General features: G+C 33.7%; 2 protein-coding genes and 1 long non-coding RNA gene across 3 annotated transcripts; 2 read left to right on the plus strand and 1 right to left on the minus strand.

The window, feature by feature from the left end:
• The first annotated feature begins 718 nt into the window (after window positions 1–718).
• LOC100527666 (photosystem II reaction center subunit T-like protein) lies at window positions 719–1,367 on the plus strand. Its single transcript, NM_001248748.3, has one exon. It carries the CDS (start codon window positions 759–761, stop codon window positions 1,071–1,073), a length of 315 nt encoding a protein of 104 aa, NP_001235677.2. The 5' UTR covers window positions 719–758; the 3' UTR covers window positions 1,074–1,367.
• Window positions 1,368–17,003: 15,636 nt separating this feature from the next.
• On the minus strand, window positions 17,004–18,452 carry LOC100795035 (photosystem II 5 kDa protein, chloroplastic). The gene has a single exon (XM_006598207.4). The coding sequence runs from the start codon at window positions 17,525–17,527 to the stop codon at window positions 17,126–17,128; it is 402 nt and encodes a 133-aa protein (XP_006598270.2). The 5' UTR covers window positions 17,528–18,452; the 3' UTR covers window positions 17,004–17,125.
• A 263-nt stretch (window positions 18,453–18,715) lies between these two features.
• Window positions 18,716–21,263, plus strand: LOC121173518 (uncharacterized). Its single transcript, XR_005888589.1, has 3 exons — window positions 18,716–20,172; window positions 20,448–20,934; window positions 21,021–21,263. It is a non-coding gene; the product is annotated as an uncharacterized lncRNA (long non-coding RNA).
• Window positions 21,264–23,299: the final 2,036 nt, after the last annotated feature.

Below are 23,299 nucleotides of genomic sequence, written 5' to 3' on the forward strand. Positions count from 1 at the left end.
ATCTAATTATAACTTGTTAATGCATTCATATTAAAAAATAGGGGTATGTAGGTTAGCAATTCCTCATGAAAATTAACTGCAGATTCAAAAATCGACATCAATGTTTCTTGTGAAATTTTCTACAAGAAAATTCATAGGAAAATTACCTGCTAACTTTTCCACAGGAAATTTCATACCAATTTTTTAATTGAATTCAAATCCGAGGAAATTGCAGAGGAAATTGCTGCAGATTTCTTACAAAATCCAGAGGAAATTTCCTATGTAATAGTCACTTTTCTGGTAGTGCTTCTCTCTTTCATTTGCGTGAAGAAAGTTGTATATCTATCAATGATGTTCTAATTTTTACTTTCACTTATAATTCGCTATCATCATATGAGCATCATGTTTGCTGCAGCCTTTACACAATTAGTTAGCTGCTAATTACACAATCAGGAAATAGTTAAGACAGATAATTAGGTAATATTCCGTCAACATCTCTTTAGAAGAATGTTGGGTGGCTCATATTACTCTATATCAGATAAGACTAACGTTAAACAACTACAATCCTCATTTTTCTGATCCTTCTCTACACACGCCCCAGGACCACTGGGCTCCATTATATTATCAGTTATTCAACGTGGCAATAGCTTATTGGGCATTTCATGAACGAGATAAGATTACATGGTCCTACTACCACAATGCCCTAGTTTGTGATTTACGTTCCATATATTCATCCTTTGGTTCATTCTTTGGTTCAGTATTCAGATTACATTGCAAAAATGGCATCATTCACCATGACAGCTTCCATCCTTGGCAGCCCAGCCGTCACCAACCGGTCGGCAGTAGCAACGCAGAGGAGATCACTCGTAGTGAATGCTGCCAAAGCTGTTGAAGCAGAAAAGGTCAGTTATGACAATGACATGGATGGTAGCAATGGAAGGAGGAACTTGATGTTCGCCGCGGCGGCGGCTGCTGTTTGCTCTGTTGCTGGGATGGCAGTGGCAGATGAGCCTAAACCAGGAACCCCAGAAGCCAAGAAAAAGTATGCTCCGATTTGTGTCACCATGCCAACTGCTAGGATTTGTCGCAATTGAGGGACTTTGGTTTTTATTTTACTTCTGATGATTGGAAATGTACAATGGGGTTGTTGTAATGCTTTGATGATTTCATTTGATCCTCACTGTACAAGATGTTCATAAAACTATCGAGCTTTGCTTTGTGTCTTTGGTGTCGCCAGTTTAATGCTTAACCAAGTAACATTATTTTTCCTTTTGATTTTCTTTGTTCGCTTAGTTTGAAGTTGAATAAGAGCTTACTACTTTTCCCCCTTCGAGGGGAGGAAAGAAAAACAATTTGCAGTCTATGAAGATGAAAGGAAATTTGTGCAATTTTGAATTCCAAACATTTATAACAATGTGCAATTCAACCATTACACAAAAATTTGTTCGATCTGTGTGAATTTTAATATATCCTAGCTTAGTTTCTCGTGTTTTACGGATATTAAATTTACTTTTTATAATTTGTATAAGTAATTTTTTACATTATTTTAAATTTTTAATTTATTATTAATTATTTAGTTTAAATTTTAATAATTATATGTTAATAAATATTTAAATATTTTTATACACTAGAAAATTGTTATTGTTTGGGGTATTGTCCTAGGTAAAATTCTGTGTTTTACATGTTTTTTTTTTTTACTTTCTTTAAAAAAATTAATTTAATTTATTTTTTTAATTGTATTATTGGTAAGATGTATCTAATGAATTTATGAATAACTCATTTTTGTTAAAAGTGACATTTGATTAGGTAGCAAAACCTTTGTCAAAGATAATATTATAAATATTTTATGCAATGTTGTACAAATATAAATATAAAGGAAACAGACAAAAGAAAAGGAGGGGGAAAAATCAGATATCGAAAAATGCTTTATATATTTTTATTATTACATATTATGTTTTAAAAATCATATTAAGTCATAATAAAAACCGATACCAACATTAAAAAAATTGATAAATGCATTCTGAAAGTTATATTATTTAAATTTAAATATTTTTTTTAAAAAATAGTTTCCTTTTTAATTAAGTTTCTAAAAATAAATATTGTAATAAAGTATTTTCATTTAAATTTAAAATATGTGCAAAAATATTTTCCCAATTTTCTGTTAATGGTTAACAGAAATAATTTTCATATCAAATACTGATTTAAATTATATAATTGAATTAAGATTATATATATGATTACGTATTTAATTTTATTTTGATTAGCCTCATTTTAATTTTAATTGTTTCCTAAAATGTATACCATTAAAAATAAAATAATTTTACTTTTGTGTATTATAGATTTTTATGAAATAATTTGATTTTTCATATTATTTTTTTATAAATTTTTTTAAAAATAATTTTATTTATATTTTTTTGAAGGAAATAAATATAAAATTGTCACATGACATCACTTAATTTTATTTAATATTATATGTTATATAAAAAACTTTATTTTAAAATAATTTAATTAAAAAGTTAATATAATTATTAATTAATTTGAATCAATATATATATATATATATATATATATATATATATATATATATCATACTAATTAGATTATTTGGAGAGAGTAAATATGGGATTGCCGCATGACATCACCCCATAAAATTAAACCTTCTTTATATATATATATATATATATATATATATATATATATATATTATAGATAGATTAATTTTTTATTAAATTGAATAATGAATACGATTATTAGGTTTTACAAATTCAACATTACATATGCAAAGTGTTCACATGATGAGTTTAGCTTAATTCTTTCATGACTTCTTGTCAACTGAATTTATTGATGTAAAATATAAATATTAATTAACATGATAAATAACTAAATCACATATGTACAAAACTAAAACTATGCTACAATTTATCATACATATTTTGAAACAAATTTTAGGAACTAAGACTATTTGAATTTATACTTTAAATAGAGTAATTTTTTATAATGTTTTTTTCCACAAATATGATAAATTTTATATAGTTATATAATGGAATAAAAAGGATGTAAAAATGGTTAAAGTTATTTATTTATTTTATTTTTTGGAGGAAGTATTCATGGATATTTATGAATACTCATCAATATAAAAAAATGTAGATAATTTTATAAACAAGTACCCGATGGATAATACAGCGAGGTCAGACTAATTTTTTTATTCAGGACAGGTAGCGGATAACTACTACTTGTACTTGTCTTGTCGTATTATCGTCCCTAATTATATCTAATCATATATCGACTACTAAATTGGTTCTAAAGGGTTAGGAATAGGACTTGACATGGTGTTTGCATAAAGGAATCAACTAGAGGGAGAAATCTTTTATTGGTGTATATTTAGTTTTTTTTAAAAATTGTGTGTGTCATTTTTTTTTCTATCACTTGGACTTCATTGGGGTTTAGGTTAAACATCACGGGCTCACTTCAGCCTAATTAGGTTTGTGTCAAACACCACTACATCATTTGGATCCCATTGGGCTTTAATGGTCCTAACTCAAACATCACTCTACCAATATGCTTCATTAGGCTTGGGTCAAACACCATTGGATTACTTAGGCTTCATTGAACCTATTGGGGATAAACATCACTTGACCACTCAAGCTTCTTTGTGCCTTAGGTTTCTTGATACGAGGTAAACTTGTAAAATCCTGTAGTGTTTGAAGAGGCAAGGACTAAATAATACTTGCTTAGACTCTGAAGAGGCTTCATTAATAAAGAATACTTATGGGATTTACCAAAGGAAGCAAAATATAAAAGAATACTTGATGTAAGCTCCATTGGAGCTTGTAGGCCTAGGATCTTCTTCATCAATGGATTCCTTTACTTCTTGGAAGATAAATGGCAGCGGAATGGAGAAGGAAGAGAGAGAGGAGACGTCACTTCAAGGAGAAGATGAGTCTAGAAGAAGCTCACCACCATAGGAGGCCATGGATAAGAGCTTGGAGGAAGGAGATGAATGAAGGGAGAGGGAGAGAAGAGCACGAAATTTTGTGCTCTAAAAGAGCTCTGAAATCTGAAGTTAATATTCAAATTATCAAAGTTCAAAAAAATGCACACACATGACCTCTATTTATAGCCTAAGTGTCACACAAAATTGGAGGAAAATTTGAATTTCAATTCAAATTTCACTTGAATTTGAAATTGAATTTGTGGAGCCAAAATTTCACTAATTATGATTAGTGAATTTTAGTTATGGTTCAGCCCACTAATCCAAGATCAATTCCAAGATTCTCCACTAAGTGTGCTTAGGTGTCATGAGGCATGTAAAGCATGAAGACATGCACAAAGTGTGACTATATGATGTGGCAATGAGGTGTAGTAAGCAAATGCTCACCTCCCCCTCTAAAATTTAATTGGATTGGGCTTCTACCAATTCAATTAAATTTATTTCCAACCACACACATCAAATATTCACTTAGTGCATGTGAAATTACAAAACTACCCCTAATACAAAAACTAGTCTAGGTGCCCTACAATACAAGGGCTGAAAAATCCTATATTTCTAGGGTACCCTACCTACAATATGGAGCCCTAAATACAAGAATCAAATATAATGACATCCTAGTCTAATATGTACAAAGAGAATTGGACCCAAACTTGGCCCATGGGCTCAGAAATCTACCCTGAGGTTCATGAGAACCCTAGGGCCTTCTTCAGCAGCTCTAGCCCAATCCTCTTGGAGCCTCTTGCTCATGGCTCTAGTGACTGGTCCCTTCCTAGGGAGGATTGCATCATCCCCTTCCTCTTGAAAAGGATTTGACCTCAAATCTGTTAGTTCCTCCTCCTCAATATCAGCTCCCCCTGCAAAAGGAATTAAATCAGAAATGTTAAAAGTGGTGCTGACTCCATACTCTTCTGGGAGGTCCAACCTATAGGCATTGTTATTGATCCTCTCCAAAACCTAAAAAGGTCCATCCTCTCTAGGGCTAAGCTTGGATTTTCTTTTAGTAGGGAATCTATCCTTCCTAAGATGGAGCCAAACCTAGTCACCTTTATTAAGAACTAGCTCTTTTCTTCCTCTATTGCCTTTAGTTGAATACACCTTTGTTTGGTTCTCTATTTGGTTCTTAACCCTCTCATGCAACTTCTTTACAAACTCTAACCTAGATTCCCCTTCTTTATGTATAAAAGAAGTGTCTAGTGGGAGGGGAATGAAGTCTAACGGTGTTAGGGGATTGAACCCATAGACAACCTCAAAAGGGGACTGCTTGGTGGTTCTATGAACACCCCTGTTGTAGGCAAATTCTACATGAGGAAGATACTCATCCCAAGACTTATGGTTGCCTTTCAGAAGAACCCTTAAAAGGGTGGATAAAGACCTATTCACTACCTCTGTTTGCCCATCAGTTTGTGGATGACAAGTGGTAGAGAAAAGAAGTTTAGTTCCTAGCTTAGCCCATAGGGTTTTCCAAAAATGGCTAAGGAACTTAGCATCTCTATCTGACACAATGGTCCTAGGCAAACCATGGAGTCTCACAACTTCCCTAAAAAAGAGTTTTGAGATATAGGAAGCATCATCCACCTTGTGGCATGGTATAAAGTGTGCCATCTTGCTAAACCTATCCACCACCACAAAGATAGAGTCTACACCTCTTTGGGTTCTAGGAAGTCCAAGGACAAAGTCCATACTAATGTCTACCCAAGGTGCAGATGGGATGAGTAAGGGTGTGTATAGCCCATGAGGCATCACCCTAGACTTGGCTTGTAAACAAGCCACACATCTAGTGCAATGCTTATGGACATCTTTCTTTATATGGGGCCAATAAAAATTTTCTTTGAGTAAGACAAGGGTCTTGTCTATCCTAAAGTGGCCCATGAGCCCACCCTCATGGCTCTCTTTCACAAGTAATTTCCTAATGGATCCTTGGGGTATGCAAAGCTTTCCCTCTTTGAAAAAAATACCCCTCAGCCAAATAGAATCCATCTTGGGCCTTTTTCCCGCAACTCTTGTAAATGGGAGAGAAATGTTCATCAAAAGCATACAAGTCCCTAATATTATCAAATCCTAAAATTTGAGCTCCTAGGGAGCAAAACAATGTGTGTCTCCTAGAGAGGGCATCAACTACCACATTTGTTTTTCCCTTTTTGTATTTGATAACATATGGAAATTTCTCTAGGTACTCTACCCATTTTGCATGCCTCTTGTTTAACTTGCTTTGCCCTCTAATGTACTTAAGTGATTGATGATCACTATGAATGACAAATTCCTTGGAAACAAGGTAATGTTCCCAAGTTTGGAGGGCTCTTATTAAGGCATAAAGCTCTTTATCATAGGTGGGGTAGTTAAGGGTGGCACTATGAAGTTTTTCACTAAAATAAGCAATAGGGTGCCCACCTTGTAACAATACAGCTCCAACTCCCACTCCAGAGACATCACATTCTAGCTCAAAAGTTTTAGAAAAGTCAGGAAGAGCTAGAACAAGTGCCTTAGTAAGCTTTTCTTTGAGCAAAGCAAAGGCTTGCTCTTATTTTTCACCCCAAGTAAATGCCACATTCTTCTTCACCAGCTCATTGAGAGGTGATGCAATTGTAGAGAAATTAGGAACGAACCTTCTATAGAAGCTTGCTAACCCATGGAAGCTCCTAATATCTCCCACATTTTTTGGGGTGGGCCATTCTTGGATGGCCTTGATTTTCTCAGAGTCCACTTGGACCCCATTTCTACCAACTACAAAACCTAAGAAGACTATATTATCTACACAAAAGGTACACTTCTCTATATTTGCATAGAGGGTGTTTTTCCTAAGGACTGAAAGAACTTGTCTGAGATGTCCTAAGTGATCATATAGGCTCCTACTGTACACTAAAATATCATCAAAATAAACAACTACAAATCTACCTATGAAATCCCTTAAGACATGATGCATAAGCCTCATAAAGGTGCTTGGTGCATTAGTGAGCCCAAAAGGCATCACTAGCCATTCATACAAACCAAACTTGGTCTTGAAAGCGGTTTTCCACTCATCACCCTTTTTCATCCTAATTTGGTGATAACCACTTTTAAGATCAATTTTTGAAAAATATTAGCACCATGCAACTCATCAAGCAAATCATCAAGTCTAGGAATGGGGTGCCTATACTTTACAATGATGTTGTTGATGGCCCTGCAATTTGTACACATTCTCCATGTACCATCCTTTTTGGGATCCAACAACACTGGCACAACACATGGGTTTAGGCTCTCTTAGACCCAGCCATTCTCCAACAATTATTTAACCTGAGACTCTATCTCCTTAGTCTCTTGAGGGTTAGTCCTATAGGCTGACCTATTAGGAAGGCTTGCTTCTGGGACTAAATCTATTTGGTGTTCTATTCCCCTTAAAGGAAGTAGCCCAGGGGGTATCTCTTTGGGAAATATATCACCAAATTCATGTAAGAGTTCTTGGACCTTTGGGGGTAAGGTCTCAAATGTAGGAATTGTGGCAGTGCTAAGGGATGTTTCTCTTGATAGGAGAAGGTAGAAAGATTGTTTAAGAAGGAGTGCTATTTTAATATCACCTTTTGTTGCAAATGATTTTCCTTCTTAACAATCTTCTTGGAAGAATCCTTTTCCTCTTTTTCCTTCCCCTTGGCCTTTGAAGACAAGGCCTTACTATCCTTCTTTTTCTTTTGTTTTTCTAATTTTTCTTCCTCATCCCTCTTATCTTTCATAGTTAGTTGATCTTTGGCCACCTGTGAAGGTGTTTGAGGATGCGAAGACATTTATAGTAGTCAAGAGGAGACTACTTCTTGCCCTTCCTCTAGTGGAAGTGAAGATGAAGTAAGGGGTGAAGAGTCTAGTGAGGAAGTCTACCCCCATGAAGCAGGTGACCTCTTAATGGTTAGAAGGCTCCTTGGAGGTCAATCTTGTGATCTATCTCAATCGCAAAGAGAGAACATCTTTCATACAAGATGCAAAATTTTAGATAAAACTTGTTCTCTCATTGTGGATAGTGGATCTTGTTGCAATTGTTGTAGCACAAGATTAGTTTCCAAGTTAAACCTCACTATCATTCCCCACCCAAAACCTTATAAACTTCAATGGCTCAATAAGCAAGGGGAAATGATAGTTAACCAACAAGTGAAGGTATCTTTCTCCATTGGGACATATAAGGAAGAAGTTAATTGTGATATAGTTCCCATGGAGGCAGGACATATTCTTTTAGGAAGGCCGTGGCAATTTGATAGGAAGATCATTTATAATGGCCTAACTAATGAGATTACCCTCACCCATCTTGGCACTAAATTTGTGTTGCATCCTCAAACACCAACATAATGTGACAATTACTATGACTAAACATGACTCTAAGACAACATGGATTAAGTGATTTACACTTAGATTTTTGTGTTTTTTTTTCTAATCAATATTTTGGAAGAAAATTTAGATCTAAAGGTTCAGCACAAGAATATTATGAATGAAAAATGACAGAACCTAAAATCAACACAAAAAACATGATTCAAGAGTAGATCCACAAAATTTGAACCATAGAAATGCAAGAACAAGTGTAGATCTAAGATTTAATCGGTTTATTTTTTTGAATATACTCTAAACAACACCAAATCACAAGACAATGGAGGATATACAAGGAGAATAAGATTAAGAACAAAGAATTAAAGAGAATTCACCGAACAAAAAGATAGAGGAAGCAAAAGAACATCACCTAGATGAAGATGCTCTGATACCACATGATGTAAGCTCCATTAGAGCTTGTAGGCCTAGGATCTTCTTCATCAATGGATTCCTTTGCTTCTTGGAAGATAAATGGCAGCGGAATGGAGAAGGAAGAGAGAGAGGAGACGCCACTTCAAGGAGAAGATGAGTCTAGAAGAAGCTCACCACCATAGGAGGCCATGGATAAGAGCTTGGAGGAAGAAGGAGATGAATAAAGGGAGAGGGAGAGAAGAGCACGGAATTTTGTGCTCTAAAAGAGCTCTGAAATATGAAGTTAATATTCAAATTATCAAAGTTCAAAAAAATGCACACACATGACCTCTATTTATAGCCTAAGTGTCACACAAAATTGGAGGAAAATTTGAATTTCAATTCAAATTTCACTTGAATTTGAAATTGAATTTGTGGAGCCAAAATTTCACTAATTATGATTAGTGAATTTTAGTTATGGTTCAGCCCACTAATCCAAGATCAATTCCAAGATTCTCCACTAAGTGTGCTTAGGTGTCATGAGGCATGTAAAGCATGAAGACATGCACAAAGTGTGACTATATGATGTGGCAATGGGGTGTAGTAAGCAAATGCTCACCTCCCCCTCTAAAATTTAATTGGATTGGGCTTCTACCAATTCAATTAAATTTATTTCCAACCACACACATCAAATATTCACTTAGTGCATGTGAAATTACAAAACTACCCCTAATACAAAAACTAGTCTAGGTGCCCTACAATACAAGGGCTGAAAAATCCTATATTTCTAGGGTACCCTACCTACAATATGGAGCCCTAAATACAAGGATCAAATATAATTACATCCTAGTCTAATATGTACAAAGAGAATTGGACCCAAACTTGGCCCATGGGCTCAAAAATCTACCTTGAGGTTCATGAGAACCCTAGGGCCTTCTTTAGCAGCTCTAGCCCAATCCTCTTGGAGCCTCTTGCTCATGGCTCTAGTGACTGGTCCCTTCCTAGGGAGGATTGCATCAATACTTGTTTGAGGTTAGAACAAACTTTGAGAGAAGAATAATTGTAACAATATGATGAAACTAAGTTTCCTATAAATTTGTGGTTTGGTGAAATACTTGGTATTTTACTAAGGACTAGACATAGTCTCTAAATCATGTGTACCATCAAATCCAATAATACTCAAAAATGCTTATTCCCAATTAAGGTTCATAATCAATTCAATATGTACAAATCCCTATTTTCTGAGAAAAACCAGGGATATCTTATTTCAATATAATTACTTATAATTAAAGATATCATTCAACCATCTTACAACATTATCAATCCTTTGTGAATGTGGATTTTCCTAACATGTCATTAGAATCTATTTATATCATTACATAACCCATATATAATAAAGTAAAATCCAATTGAAATTGATTTAGAAGTCATTCATAACCTATTATGTTGAATTTCACATTTAAGCGCTACCCCTATCTCGCGTAAGGGCCACAAAACTGCAAAGCTTTGAAAATACATATTTCATCTCTAATGGCTTCCAAATCAAATTTAGTCGAATCCCATTCACATAAACCATTTTATCCATATCATTCAACAACAAAAAATAGTGATATAAGAAGAAAGGCAATCACTGTATGAAAATTTAAGAAAGATAGACACAAAGAAGTGATTATGGAGAATGGCAGCACCTGAGGTTATCAATGGCACATATCAATGGAGAAGAGTCCATGAAAAAACATAAGGCAAGAGCATGAACAGGATGACCCCTCCATACCTTAAGATCCACTCACAATATGAAAGAAAAGGAAGGCATGGGAACCTAAAATCAAGATCTAGGATAAGAACAAGCCTCCAAGCCAACCCTAACCAAATGTTCTCTTCCCTCTCCGATGAACTTCATGGCCAGACCAAAAATGGCTTCCCAGTCTCTTGTTTTCTATTTTATGCACATGGTACTAACAATGCTAGGTGTTTTTGGTCTAAGAGACAATCGGGGGTTTGATGTCTAGTGGTTCATGGGGTGCCTTGGCCATGGAAATCATGCCTTCTTTGGGTATTTTTGCTTTTGAAAAACTTGCTACAGTTGGTTTAAGTAGGATTATGTATAAATGGTAAACTTGTTTAAACCACAATTAGTTAATCTCTAGCTAATTAAATAGATTATTGTGCTAACCACCTAGGTTATTGTGTAATTTTAATTAATCTTGCTCAGTGTTACCTTACATAGTATAACCTTATATAGTGAAAATTTGCATGTGTAAGTTCACACTATATAAATTCTACAAGGTACAATTTGTCCTTAATTAAATACCGATTTTTAATAAATGTTGGTCACACAAAATAAATCACACAAATAATTAAATGAGATTTAACTCAAGATTAATTATCTTAGGTAAAAGCAAAATAAAATTGTTTCTAAACAATATAAATTTACAAAGTGTAAAATCTTTTAATTTTAATTAAAGTCAAATTCGACTAAAACTTGTCACATGAAATAACATACATATAATTCAAATTTTTCTTAGTCATTTTTCTTAAATTTTCATTGCAATTAATTTCAATATCAATTAAGTTTTCACAAAGGGCACTAACAATATTTATATATAGTCTGAATTGTAAATCTTTAGGGTGTTACAAATAACAATGCCCATTTAAGATGCATCCCATTCCATTAACTTCTTATCTGCTTCCTTCCTTTCGATTTCATTTTCTTCTTACACCATTCACTTTGTTGTTCGTTGAGCTCCTCCTTCCATTGGGTCATGGTGGTTGGTTACCTGCTGCATTGAGTTTGTGGTCGTCATTATGGTGGGTGTTGTGGTGGCAACGACAGAGGTTAGTTTTTAACATCTGTGAACTACCGATCCGTATGGACCATACGGATTAGACAATTCGTATAAGTTATAAGGACTGACAATCTGTATGGACTTTACGGATTGACATTCCATATGGTTCACACGGATTGTCAATTCGTATAACTTATAAAAATTTTAAATAAATTATAATGTATTTTTTTAAAAAATAGGTCATATTGTATAAGAAAAGTTTTATTTATTAATATATTTGTTTAAATGGTATTACATTAGTAACATCAAATATTTATATAAATAGTTTATTCAAATGTAGAAAATATGGAAATTTAGATATAAATCATTATATATATATATATACATATATATATATATATATATATATATATATATATATGCTTATCACTTTCAATGTAATATATTACTATATATATATAAAAAATAATAAAATTGTGTCATGCTATATGTGAAAAAGTATATTTATTGATATATCTATACCTTTGAATCAAGTATTGTAGTAGTGATTCAAGGGGTTCTCAAAACAACAAACATATTCAATTATAATTCAAATTTATTTTTATGTAATTAATATAATACAAAAGAAATATAGGTTTTTGTATTGTGCATAGGATTTATTTTTTATTTTAGTTTTCATTTATTCGTGAAAACTATCTATATTTGAGTTTTTGCATTGTGCATATGATTATATGTATGTAGAATAGCTTCACTGTTGTCACTTGAAAATGAAAATTATCTATATTTGAGTTTTTGTATTGCGCATATGATTATATGTATATACATGTATGAAATTTTTTGTTATGTTTTGTTAAGATGAATGAAGATGAATGGATATATGAGAGCATTATGTTTGAAAAAATTAATATGAATGAAGACATTGGAGAAAAACATGTTGTAGGTGAAAATATTGATTGTTCTGATGCCTTCAATACTTCTCAGGTATTGATATGATTTTGTATTTGGTTAAAGTAAGTAAATGAATGTCTTAAGAAGACTAATCATGTATTGTCCTTTTTGTAAATGTTTATCACCCGTGAGGATGTATTGTAATGGGCTTGTATTGTTTGCGTATGATATTGATTTTGTGGCTATGATAATGAGGTCTGACACATCAATTGCAAAGAAAGGAAAAACCTCATTTGTTTTAATTGGTTGTTGTAGAAGTAAGATATCATGATGTTTTGATGATGCCAAAGAAAGGTGCTTCTCAAGTTTAATTCAAGACAAGACTTCAATAAATTCAAGATAAATAGTCAAGTTGATCTCTAGAGTCTTAGGAAGAAATTTCCAAATTGAAAAAGCAAAAGGTTTGGCCAAAGAATTTTATCTAAATCATTTTAAATTTAGATTTACTCTCTGGTAATCGATTACCAGAGGATGTAATCGATTACCAGTGGCCAATATGCTTTTTGAAAAGATTTTAAATATTTTCGAAAGCATGTAATCGATTTTACAAGACTTGTAATCAATTACTAAAGGTTTTGAACATTTTAAAACAACCATAAGAAATTTGAATTTAAATTTCAAGTTGTGTAATCGATTACAGTAAGTTGGTAATTGATTACCAGTGTTTAAATATTCAAAATTTTAAATGAGAAGAGTCATAATTCTTCAAAAGTAACTATGCAATTGATTACACCATTATGGTAATCGATTATCAGTGAAGATTTTTGAAAATAACTCCCAACAATCACATCTTTTCAAATGATTTTGAATGGCCATCAAAGGCCTATATATAGGTGACTTGGGACACGAATTTTCAGAGAGAGTTTTCCTAAACTGAAATGTCTTATCCTCTCAAAAAGATTTCTTGGTCAAAACACTTGCAAATTCAATAAAGAATCATTGAGTGATCTTCATTGTAATATTTTTCTCTTAAAGAGAGAATTCTTATTCCTCATCTTATTAAAAGAGATTGGTTAAGGGACTGAGGATCTCTTAAGTTGTAAGGATTCCTAAACACAAAGGAAGGATTGTCCCTGTGTGGTTCAGACTTTGTAAAAGGAGTTTTACAAAGAGAGTGAAAAATCTGAAGTCGGTTGCTTGAGGACTGGACGTAGGCACGGGAAGTGACCGAACCAATATAAATCAAGTTTGCATTTCTCTCTTCCCTTAAACTTCTTTTATTTATTGCTATTTATCTTTTGCTTTAAGGGTGCATTGTTAATCCAAAAAGAGAGAGTGAAATTTTAATTGGGGAATAGTTTTTGTATCTTAATTCAACACCTCTTTCGTAAGATAACTGAGACAATTTGTCTAACAGTTGTGAAAGGAGTGAAAAGTATAGAGCAGACAAGTAATCAGACAAAAGCAAACAAAAGTCCCATGTCTCCTGTCTCTAGTGAACATGTAATAAGAGAACTAAGTCTGTAACAGCCACTATACCTTCAATCTCAAGTGCAGGCCTTTCAAATTTCTTCATCTTCCTCCCATGATAGGCCAACTTCAACTCAGTACATTCCTGCAAATAATTAAAATTAATTAGGTAAATTAAAATAACAAATACTTATTTAAATATGTTATAATTAAACAAATAACCACCTCTCTCTTACCCACACTTTGGATGTCACATAATCACCATATAATGTCAACACTACTGTATCTTGGGGCCCACATGGAAAATCCTATGAATCAACACCTACATCATCCGTAACTGGATCATGATGCTCCTCATGAGCCTCGTCAGCAGCATGATCCATATGCTCTATGTCCTCGGCAACAACTACAATTGCTCGTTGTCTACGTGTCAATGTTGTCGGCCTTTGACGTTGAGTGACTTCCTCATCATCACTAACCTATCTACCTAAGGCTTTACCTAAAACTCTGCCTAAAGCCCGACAGAATCCTTTGGTTCTAACCATAATCTAAAAATTTGCACATCAATATCAATTAATGTCATCATTCAAATAATAGTTGAGTTTCATATTTGATAAAAAAAAAATCTTTCCATTCTATTACTCAAAAAGTAACTAAAAAATTTATGATATTTTTAAACATATTCTGATTATATTTTTCTTCTAACCTAAACAGTTTATTCACCAAGATACACATTCACTTCAGCATTATATGACCTAAAATCTACAATATCTCCTTGTGTGTGTGATCAAAAGATTAGACATGCCACACTAGTAGTCTAATAGTTCAAATCAACCCACAACTTCAACAAAATAGTCTTAAATTGTAAATAAAACCATAATAGTAAATGTTCTAAAACCATACTAGTATTTATTAAATGTAGTATATTTTAAGAAATGTAATAAAAAAAAGTTTAAATTAACTCTAAATGATTAATTGAGCAAAGTAAAATATATCATCAAAATCAATGTACAAATTTATTTTGAATATATTATAATTAACTATTTAATTATTTTATAAATAGTTATTTTAATACTTTTGTATATTTAAAAATCAATGTAGAAATTAATTTTTAAATTTTTATACTTGAAATCAATATTTATATATATATATATATATATATATATATATATTTAATATTATTAATGTAATAATATTTATACAAATATATTAATAAATAACATTTTTCTTATACAATATTACCTATTTTTGTTATTTAGCTAAATTTTCAAAAAATTACATCATAAAAATTTCCAGATTTTGTTATTTTATAAATAACTATTTTAAATATATAAAATTATTAAAATATTTATTTATAAAATAATTTAATAACGAAATTAATTTATGCATTGATTTTTAAATATATAAAAGTATAACTTATATGGATTGTCAATCCGGATGGTCATATAAATTACCATTTTGCATGTTCCATACGAATTGTCAATTTGTATGGATTAAACACAATCAAAAATAAAAACGACTCACCATTGATGACACAATAGTACTCACAACGACGGAGGAGAAGAGACTCGTGGAGGAAACACAAATTGAAAACAAACACGAGGAGGAGGAGGGACTTGTGGAGGAGGAGAAGAGATGTGTAGATGAAATGGGTGCATAGTAGTGGAGAGATAGTGTATTTCAGATTTTAAGTGAAAGGAAAACTTGGTATTTCACATTATTTACTGGGTGTAGGAAAAAGAACACTGATGCAGGAAGAATATCCCTAGTTTTGATAGATTTAAATTTAAGTTTCAAAAATTAGATCCAATATGGTAGAAGGATGAATTTGGGTTACACTCCAAGTCCTGCTAACCTATATCCAATATTCTTAAAAAATTTATGCTATTTTTTTAAACAATTATGCATTAATAATAAGACTTCTTTTTACTTAATTTATAACATTTTGCATTAGATGATAAGCTGTCTATATATTTTATATTATTTGTTTCTAAAAATATATTATAAATTGTACCATAGTTTTAGTTTTTATGCTTTAATTCCATGATTCATACATTTGTCATGTTAAAATTTATATATTATGTCAAAAAATGAAGTTGACACAATCTCCTTTCATATATTATTATGTCTTAATCGTATTATGTTTGACTCCAGCAAAGAACCTTATCATAATTTTGAGTCATATAAGAATTAAGCTAAACTCATCATGTGAACACTTTGCATATGAAATGTTGACTTTGTAAAATTCAATAATTGTCGGTTATTCAATTTAATAAAAAAAGTTTTATATATATATATATATATATTAAAATTCACACAAAGAACAAATTTTGGTTATTGAATCCAAAAATGCATTTTATCCTGTGACAATTACATTGAACCAATCTTTAATTATATAACTTGTCTGCATATTGGGATGATTTAGACGATCTTTGTATCACAGAATCTTCAAGGATTCGCAAGAATATATGCATTCTCATGTTTATTATAAGTTTTTAATAAGTATTTCTGAGTATTATTGATTCCCTAGCCTGCAAAATATTGTAATTTCCTTTTTTATCATGTTTTCTTTCACATTCCCATTAAGAGGGGTAGGAAAGTGATATTCATGCGAAAATTTATTGTCTAATACACATATAGTTTCCTTTTTTATTTTTAAATTGTTTTAAATTTTAAAAATTATTTCCAGAAATATTAAAATGTTACCAATACCCCGGGAATGATATTCCCATGTCATCTCAGACCAGCTAGTTAACTGCTCAACCAGATCATTTTGGTTTTACAAATGCTTTGTACATGCAAAAACTTTCAATCTCCTTTCATCTTCATTAACTACAAATTGTTTTTCTTTCCCCTCGAACAAAGAAAATCAAAAGGGAAAATAATGTTACTTTTTTTTTTTGCAATGCCAAAAATACTTCATTAATAAGTCTAGGTACAAGAAATACCCAGCCAATTAACAGCAATAGGCATCAATTACAAATAATAACCCCCAGCGATGGTTACACTGTATTAAGTTTTGTATGATAACTTAATAAATCATAACCAACCTATCGGCCCCCATAAAGAAAACGACTTGCAGTAATGTAATTAATTACAAACACCCACCACCCATCGCCTATCACAGCATAAATGCACACAATTAGTTGTCTCCGCCCCACGTAATGATTTTATGAACATCTAGTTTTATGAACATAAACTGGCGACACCAAATAGACAAAGCAAAGTCGATAGTTTTATGAACATCTAGTACAGTGAGGATCATGTGAAATCAAAACATTACTACAACCCTAATGCACATTTCCGATCATCAGAAGTAAAATAAAAACCGAGTCCCTCAATTGCGACAAATCCTAGCAGTTGGCATGGTGACACAAATCGGAGCATACTTTTTCTTGGCTGCTGGGGTTCCTGGTTTTGGCTCATCTGCCACTGCCATCCCAGCAACAGAGCAAACAGCAGCCGCCGCCGCCGCGGCGAACATCAAGTTCCTCCTTCCATTGCTACCATCCATGTCATTGTCATAACTGACCTTTTCCGCTTCAACAGCTTTGGCAGCATTCACTACGAGTGATCTCCTCTGCGTTGCTACTGCCAACCGGTTGGTGACGGCTGGGCCGCCAAGGATGGAAGCTGTCATGGTGAATGATGCCATTTTTGCAATGTAATCTGAATACTGAACCAAAGAATGGACCAAAGGATGAATATATGGAACGTAAATCACAAAAAAAAAGGACATGGTGGTATGACCATGCAATATCTTATCTCTTTCATGAAATGACCAATAAGTTATTGCCACGTTGAATAATTGATAATATAATGGAGCCTAGTGGTCCTAGGGCGTTTGTAGATGCTTCATGAAATGCTAATAAGAAGGATCAGAAAAATGAGGATTGTACTGGCTTTGACATTTCTGTTTCCTTTAAATAATGCCACGTTGATCTTATCTGATATAGACTAATACAAGCCACCCAACATTCTTCTAAAGAGATGCTAACACATTAGATATTTCACCAAAATCAATAGTAAAAAGGTAAGAGCCACAAAAAATTGCAGTTTCCTGAATTTTACTTAAAATTTCTACTTCGAATGGGTTACATATCATCTCAGAGTCAATTGACTATAATAGACTACTGATCGATTTGTATGACATTCTCTTCTCTTGTTCTATATGGTGGAGGCAGCAAACTGTGTATGTTAGCAAAAAGATCTCCACGACCAGATTGTGGTTTCGCAACAGGTGAATCCTAGACATCAGGAATTACTACAGGGTTTCTTCAAAAAATGATTTAATTGTTTGCATGGTTGAAAAATTCAGTTAGTATTTGAAGCAATGCAGCGGCAGAAGTATAAAAAGACAGTTTCAGTAAACAAAGGAAAGAGATGAATTAAAATTATGCCACAAGATAAGTAGACCACTAAATGATATCTGCATAGTACAGAGTTGACCAAACTAGTCCAGATGATAGAAGTACCTTATATAAAAGGTAAAGAAGGAACTAGCTATATCAGTGCGTATACATCCCTAATTACCAGACACTGACAAAAGAATACATTTATTATTTTGCCTTGTTTTGGCCATGAACCTCACTCCACTAGCTCAGTATTTACAGGGATGATCTCTACATCTTTTTATTTCTATATTTTGTTTTTGGTTCAATTTATTCCTATCTAAGTTCATCTCTAATCTAAAATTGTAACTGATATAAACATGGGGTCCCCAACAGAATTTTGTCCAAACATTTGGTTGAAAATTTCACTAGAGAATAGTAGAGTACTTCATGACAGACAGTTAAAGGGATAAAGAAGGGTTTCTTATGGATAGATCTGCCATGGTGCCTCGCCTCCATATAGTAAAAACAGGAATTTATATATATATATATATATATATATATAAACAATTAGCACTTGCTGATTAAAAAAAACTAAAACTAAAACTGAAACTGTTAGACATACAATTGTTGAAATTGGAAGAATAACTAGTAACATGAAAGCTTTATAATTTGTACCTCTAGATGAAGTGACCTTATGATTATTTATTCTGAAACTATAGGACAATAAGCAAGAATATTGCTAAGATAGATTGTAAAACCTGATGACTATTGTGGCAGTTTTCTACTAATAGAGTTACTGAGATGCATACAAATAATTGTTGTTATTGTTATATGATAAGACCTATAGAGTGTGAACTACAACAAATTATATCTATGGTGTGTGAATTTACATTCTGCAATATATGTATATTGTTATTCTATCTATACGCGTTGTGTCTTGGTCCCGAGGTGTTCGACCCTCGACAAGTTGTTTGTTATGATTGTTAGATGGCTGTTATTATAGTCGTTATGTTATTCGATATATTTATGTGACAAGTGATTTCTATTGCTTGAGAGGCCAAGATTGGTTCCATGAGAGTAGTATGTAGGTCTGAGTCTCTTTCTCTAATTTGTTTGGATGTACGAGATTGTTGATGTACGTGGCATTAGGTCTACGCACACGATGCGGTGACAAAAGTCAAGAGGACTGAATAGAAAGTAAGGAATCGATGGTTCTATTGCATTTGCAAGGAGGTGAGATTATGTTGAGAAAGTAGATGATGGACAAAAATACACTGGGATATAGTGGGCAAAGAGATTCGAAGAACTTAGGGGAATTAGCAAGTGGTGACTACCTAACATTTGGTATACTCATTTTGCACAAGAAACTCACAGGCCTTACACTACCAAAAAAAATATTTTTGACGACATGTATTTAAAGTCGGTTGTCGAAAGACCATCGTTGTTTGGGGGCGATGACAATTTTGTAAACATTATCAACATTTCAAAGATGATTTTCGTGAAACAGTCTTTGAATAGTGTAAAACGGAGACGGTTTTTGCAAAATCATCTTTGAATTTGGATAATTATAAATTTGAACCTATTGTCGTTCCTCTCCTTTCACTAGCCATCTTCTTGTTCTCCTCTTTTCAATGCCCTCTCTCCTCTTCCCACTGCCTTCTCTTCTCTTCCCAATGTCCTCTCTCCACCATTTCCTCGACGCCAAGGGCCACTGCCTCCTGGAAATGCCCATCGGCATAGGGAAAACCATCGCACTCCTCTCATTGATCACAAGCTACGTTCTTTCGAAGCCCCATTCCCCGTTCAAGCTCCTCTATTGCAGCCGCACCGTCCATGAGACGGAGAAGACGCTCGCTGAGCTGTCTTCTCCTTGATTACTAGCTCTACCACCTTGGCTCCACCACCAAGATCCTCTCCCTTAACCTCAAATTCAGGAAGAATCTTTGCATTATCCCGCGGGTTCTCGCCACTGAGAATCGCAACTCCATGGCTTCCTCGGTCTTCCCTATGAGTTCCAAGTCGAGATCCCTGCCAGGGTCCCCAATGCCAAGTAAACTACTACTTCTCTTCTTCTTTCTAAAAAAACGCATTTTTTTTTTGTTAGATTTCAAATGGGTTCTGCTTCAAATGCTAAAAGCCATTTTTTTGTTTTTTTTTCTTGGAAGAGCTTTTGGTGTTGATTTTTATGTTTCTCTTGTGTGTGTGGATGAGAAAGAAAGTGTAAGACTTTCATGAAGGGTAGTGAAGAAGATGATGTAATCAGAACTTTGTTTGAAACTAATGCATTTGGGTTGGTCCTTATTCTTTTAATGTTAAATATGCCAGGTTCATAGTTTGGACGATACTAACTCTATCCTATCCTCTGGTTGTGATGGGTCTGAGAGCAGCATATAGAGGCTAATCAAGTTGCGAAATTCTGCAATGCATTCATATCAAGAGTACAAAATTCCAACTGCTTGGATGCTTGATTCAGGAATCATGACCAATGTATCCTTTTTATGCTTTCTTTGTGAATGTGATAACAATAATCATACTTAGTAAACCTTGCCTTTCTGATATGAAAGCAGGCTTCTATGACTCTGGTCAAGATGTCTGCAGATAAAGCAGGCTTCTAGGACCAAGGTATCCACGTTTCAAAGGTTGGACAGGCCGTCAACCATTGCCTGTTGACGCATACTTGTTGCCAGATGTGGTTCCAGGATATAAAACCCCATTTAGACTTCTTCCTTATCGAGAAGGCCTTGTTTAACCAACAAGGAAATGACTAACTTCCGTAGGCTTGCAAGAACAACAGCTCCACACTTTGCCCTTGGTATGCAAGAAACTATCTAGTTAAATTCATGTCTTGCAGTTTGCAAATGTCTCTTTCTAATAGATACTATTTGTTTGCTAATGCAGGCAGAAACAGAGAATTGCAAGGTCTGGCTCGTGCTATGGTGAAGCTGTGGGAAACAAGTGCTATTGCAAAATTGCCATCAAACGAGGTGTTCCTAATACATGAAATGACAGGATGGCTGAAGAACTCAGGGTATTTCTCATAAACAGAGTTGGAATTTTAGCAACACTTCTGTTTTGAAGTGAAATTTTATTGTGCAAAAGAAAGTATATAAATCTACCCATCTGCTTAGCCTTTTAGTCTAATGAGACCATATCCTATAAATGGAAACATTGGGAATGAGATTATGATTCTAAACCCATTAAATTTTTGTCTAATGCACAAATTGAAAAGTTAGTATAAAGGCAGATTACCCGATAAAAAGGAGGCCTATCTAGTTTCATAAAGCATATTTGCATTATTTTGTTTTCATCCTGAAGTAGTAAAGGTCAAACAATCGTTAGATTTTCTCTGTTTTTTTTTATTCCTTATCTTTGCTCTAGCAACGAATGAGTTTGAAGTTTTAGGGAATTGCCATACTGACTATGCCCTCCAATTATCACAACATCTTTCTGTGATAAAATAACCATATTTTGTATCATAAGACTGATAAGTTTATTAACCTTCCCTCTGTTGGAAGAAGAAGAAGATTTTATTTCATTTGGCACACCAAATACAAGAGTATGATCCCCTATTTATACTAAAATAGAGTGACCACTCACATAATTTGCTTATTCAAGAATACTAAATGCTCACATAATTGCTTATTCAAGACTTTGTAACTCACAACCTTACAACTTTCATCTTCCACAATTTAAGCCTCATAAAATTTGTTATTATTATTTTTCTAATTAATATCTAACATCCTCCCTTAATTGGAAAATTCTTCTGCACACCAAGTCTTGCTCGCAATCTTCGAAAATCTTCAAATTTGAGAGGCTTGGTGAAAATATCCGCAACTTGATCTTGAGTTTTCACATGAGTCAATTCTACTTCTTTCTTGGTAATGCACTCTCTAATGAAATGATACCTTGTATCTATATGCTTACTTCGTTCATGGAACACCGGATTCTTGGCAAGCTCTTGTGCAGATCTATTATCAACATAGATCTTTGTGCTTTCCTTTTGCAACAACTGAAGTTCCTCCAACAATCTTCTTAGCCAAATGGCATGACATGTGCAAGAAGTTGCAGCTACATACTCGGCTTCACAAGTAGAAAGTGTCACAATGCCTTGCTTCTTAGAACTCCATGTAAAAACACAATCACCCATAAAAAATACAAATCCGGTAGTACTTTTTCTATCATCAACATCTCCGGCAAAATCACTATCACAAAATCCCACAAGCTTATAGTTATTGGAGGGAGAATAAAACAATCCAAAATCAATTGTACCTTTCAAGTAACGAAGAATTCTTTTTGCGGCTTTTAGATGAGGAGAGGTAGGAGCCTCCATAAAGCGACACACAACTCCCACCGCATATAGAATATCGGGCCTTGTATTAGTTAGATACCTTAAACTCCCCACAAGACTCTTGAAGATCGTGGAGTCTACCTTCTCTCCTTCATCAAACTTTGATAACTTCAAGCCACCTTCCATAGGTGTGTTCACGGGATTGCAATCAAGCATATTAAATTTCTTCAACACTTCTTTTGTGTACCTTTCTTGTGAGACAAAGATACCATTCTCCGTTTGCTTCACTTCCATTCCCAAGTAATATGACATGAGTCCCATATCTGTCATATCAAATTCACGAGACATGGACTCCTTGAAGTCTTCAAACAAATTTGGGTTATTGCCGATAAAGATAAGGTCATCCACATAAAGACAAATAAATAAGACATCACCATTATTAAAAGTTTTAACATAAAGAGCATACTCATTTTGACAACGAACAAACCCATTGTCTTGGAAGTACTTGTCAATGCGAGTATTCCATGCCCTCGGTGCTTGCTTTAGACCATACAACGCCTTGTTCAATTTCAAGACTTTTCCTCTTGACCTTCGATGACAAAACCCATTGGTTGTTCAACATAGACATCTTCTTCAAGATAGCCATTTAGAAATGCCGATTTTACATCAAGCTGAAAAATTCTCCACTTCATTTGAGCTGCCAAGGAAATAAGAAGACGAATGGTTTCCATGCGGGCAACCGGTGCAAACACTTCATCATAATCAACTCCATATTGTTGCTTATAACCTTTAGCTACAAGTCTTGCTTTGTGTCTCTCAACCTCTCATTTTGCATTCTTCTTGATTTTGAACACCCATTTGACTCCAATTGCTTCATGACCTTTGGGAA

This window comes from Glycine max, chromosome 15 (genome assembly GCF_000004515.6).
Source record: "Glycine max cultivar Williams 82 chromosome 15, Glycine_max_v4.0, whole genome shotgun sequence".
In the NCBI taxonomy this organism is placed as follows: Eukaryota; Viridiplantae; Streptophyta; class Magnoliopsida; order Fabales; family Fabaceae; genus Glycine; species Glycine max.